Source organism: Oryx dammah, unplaced genomic scaffold (genome assembly GCF_014754425.2).
Source record: "Oryx dammah isolate SB20612 unplaced genomic scaffold, SCBI_Odam_1.1 HiC_scaffold_4033, whole genome shotgun sequence".
Taxonomy (NCBI): Eukaryota; Metazoa; Chordata; class Mammalia; order Artiodactyla; family Bovidae; genus Oryx; species Oryx dammah.
In genome coordinates, this window is record NW_024074002.1 from 900 (window position 1) to 2,775 (window position 1,876).

General features: G+C 45.8%; 1 gene segment (V, D, J or C); it reads right to left on the bottom strand.

The window, feature by feature from the left end:
- Positions 1-628: 628 nt before the first annotated feature.
- Positions 629-1,429, bottom strand: LOC120859888. The segment is given in 2 exon segments: positions 629-987; positions 1,180-1,429. Coding segments are annotated over 2 exon segments (411 nt in total).
- Between the last annotated feature and the right edge of the window lie 447 nt (positions 1,430-1,876).

The window sequence follows — 1,876 nt, forward strand, 5'->3', positions numbered from 1 at the left end:
TGTGAGGTTGTTGCTATTTCTCCTGGTAATCTTGATTCCAGCTTGTGATTCAACCAACCCAGCATTTCACATGATGTACTCTGCATACAATTTAAATAAGCAGGGTGACAGTATACAGTCTTGATGTATTCCTTTCCCAATTTTGATTCAGTTTGTTGTCCCATATCTGGTTCTAACTGTTGCTTCTTGACCTGCATACAGGTTTCTCAGGAGGCAGGTAAGGTGATCTGGTACTCCTATCTATTTAAGAATTTTCCGGTTTGTTTTGATCCACACAGTCAAAGGTTTTAGCAGAGTCAACAAAGCAGAAGTAGATGTTTTTCTGGAATTGCCTTGCTTTTTCTATGATCCAGTGAATGGTCTAGTGGTTTTCTCTACTTTCTTCAGCCTAAGCCTGAATTTTGAAATAATGAGCTCATGATCGGAGCCACAGTCAGCTCCAGATTTTGTTTTTGCTGACTGTGTAGAGTTTCTCCATCTTTGACTGCAAAGAATATAAGGAGATACATGTTGAGAAGGAAAGATAAATACCAAAGTCCATAATCTGTAGGGCCAGAAAGTGTCTGTGGTTAAAACTGTCCTGATAAAGGTGAGTAACATTAAGCACTGAAAATGCCCTGTGGTGGCCTCACGTGTGACTGTGGCTGGAGGAGGGGCTGAGCCCGTGGAGGGTTTGAGTACAGGCTGCAGGTGCCTGGGGAGCACTGTGCTGCACAGCACAGAAGTAAGTGCCTGAGTCTGTGGTCTGCGAAGAGGAAATGTGCAGTGAGCTGCGGCCTTCTTTAGGGACTGTCGTGGCATTTAATCTTCCATCTCGCTTTGTCCCTGAAGGAATGTAAAACAGGTGGATGAGGTGGCCCCCAGGGTTCTGAAGATACCAGTTCACACTCTGTGAGGAAGTGGAAAAATTACACTGAAGCGTGCAGCTGGCTCCCTCCTGGAGACTCAGAGCTGGGGGACTCTGCTCCACATCCACCCCTCGCACACCTGATGAGGAAAGAGAAACAGTCACTGGCGACGGTCACTGTAACTCCTACTAAACCCTGAAAGTGCCCTCCCCATCCCCATAGATGATGAGAAGGATAAAAAGTCTGCAGGACTTGTCAGCTCCTCTCCATCCCCCAACAATAGAGCAGCGCCTCATTCCTTCAGATCCCCTGTGGGGCAGCCCCAACTCACAGCAAACCTGGGCAAACAAAAGCCCCAGCACAGTGCCTGCTAGCCTCTTCATGACGCTTCCTCTTCTTGTTGGGACATTTTCACTGCAAGACACTTAACAAAACCCCGAGGGAGTGAGTGTCCTAAGTCGTTCCTGCTCCTGCAGCCAATCAGCTCACCCAGCAAATCCTGCTCAGGTGACACGGACAGGACGCCCCGCCCCCCACCGCAACCCGCTCAGAACGTGCTGGCCAGGGGTAGAGTAGGAAAGAGAAAGACCATTATTTTATGATTTGAGGGACATTTTCTGAGAACATTTAGGAGAAGGCAGACCCTGATTAGGAATTTGGGAGAATTTTAGGGAAAAGAAAGCAAAAATTAATTACACAGCCCCATCTTGCTCTCACACGGCATGGATGCAGTAGGTTCTTCCCTAATGAAACACTTTTGCCCAGAAGAGCTAAGGATGCAGCTTTTGCTTCTCTTATGCACTTCCTTGTGGTTCTGAAGGGTGCTCATGAATCAGCATGATCAGAAGTTGCTTCTATTGGCTGAAACACTTTGCTGTGTTAAACAGTATTATTTTTTAAATTTATTTTTTTAAATTAATTTATTTCTAATTGGAGGATAATTGCTTTACAATATTGTGTTGGCTGTTGCCATACAATGATGTGAATCAGCCAGAAGTATACATACGTCCCCTCCTTTTGAGTCTTCC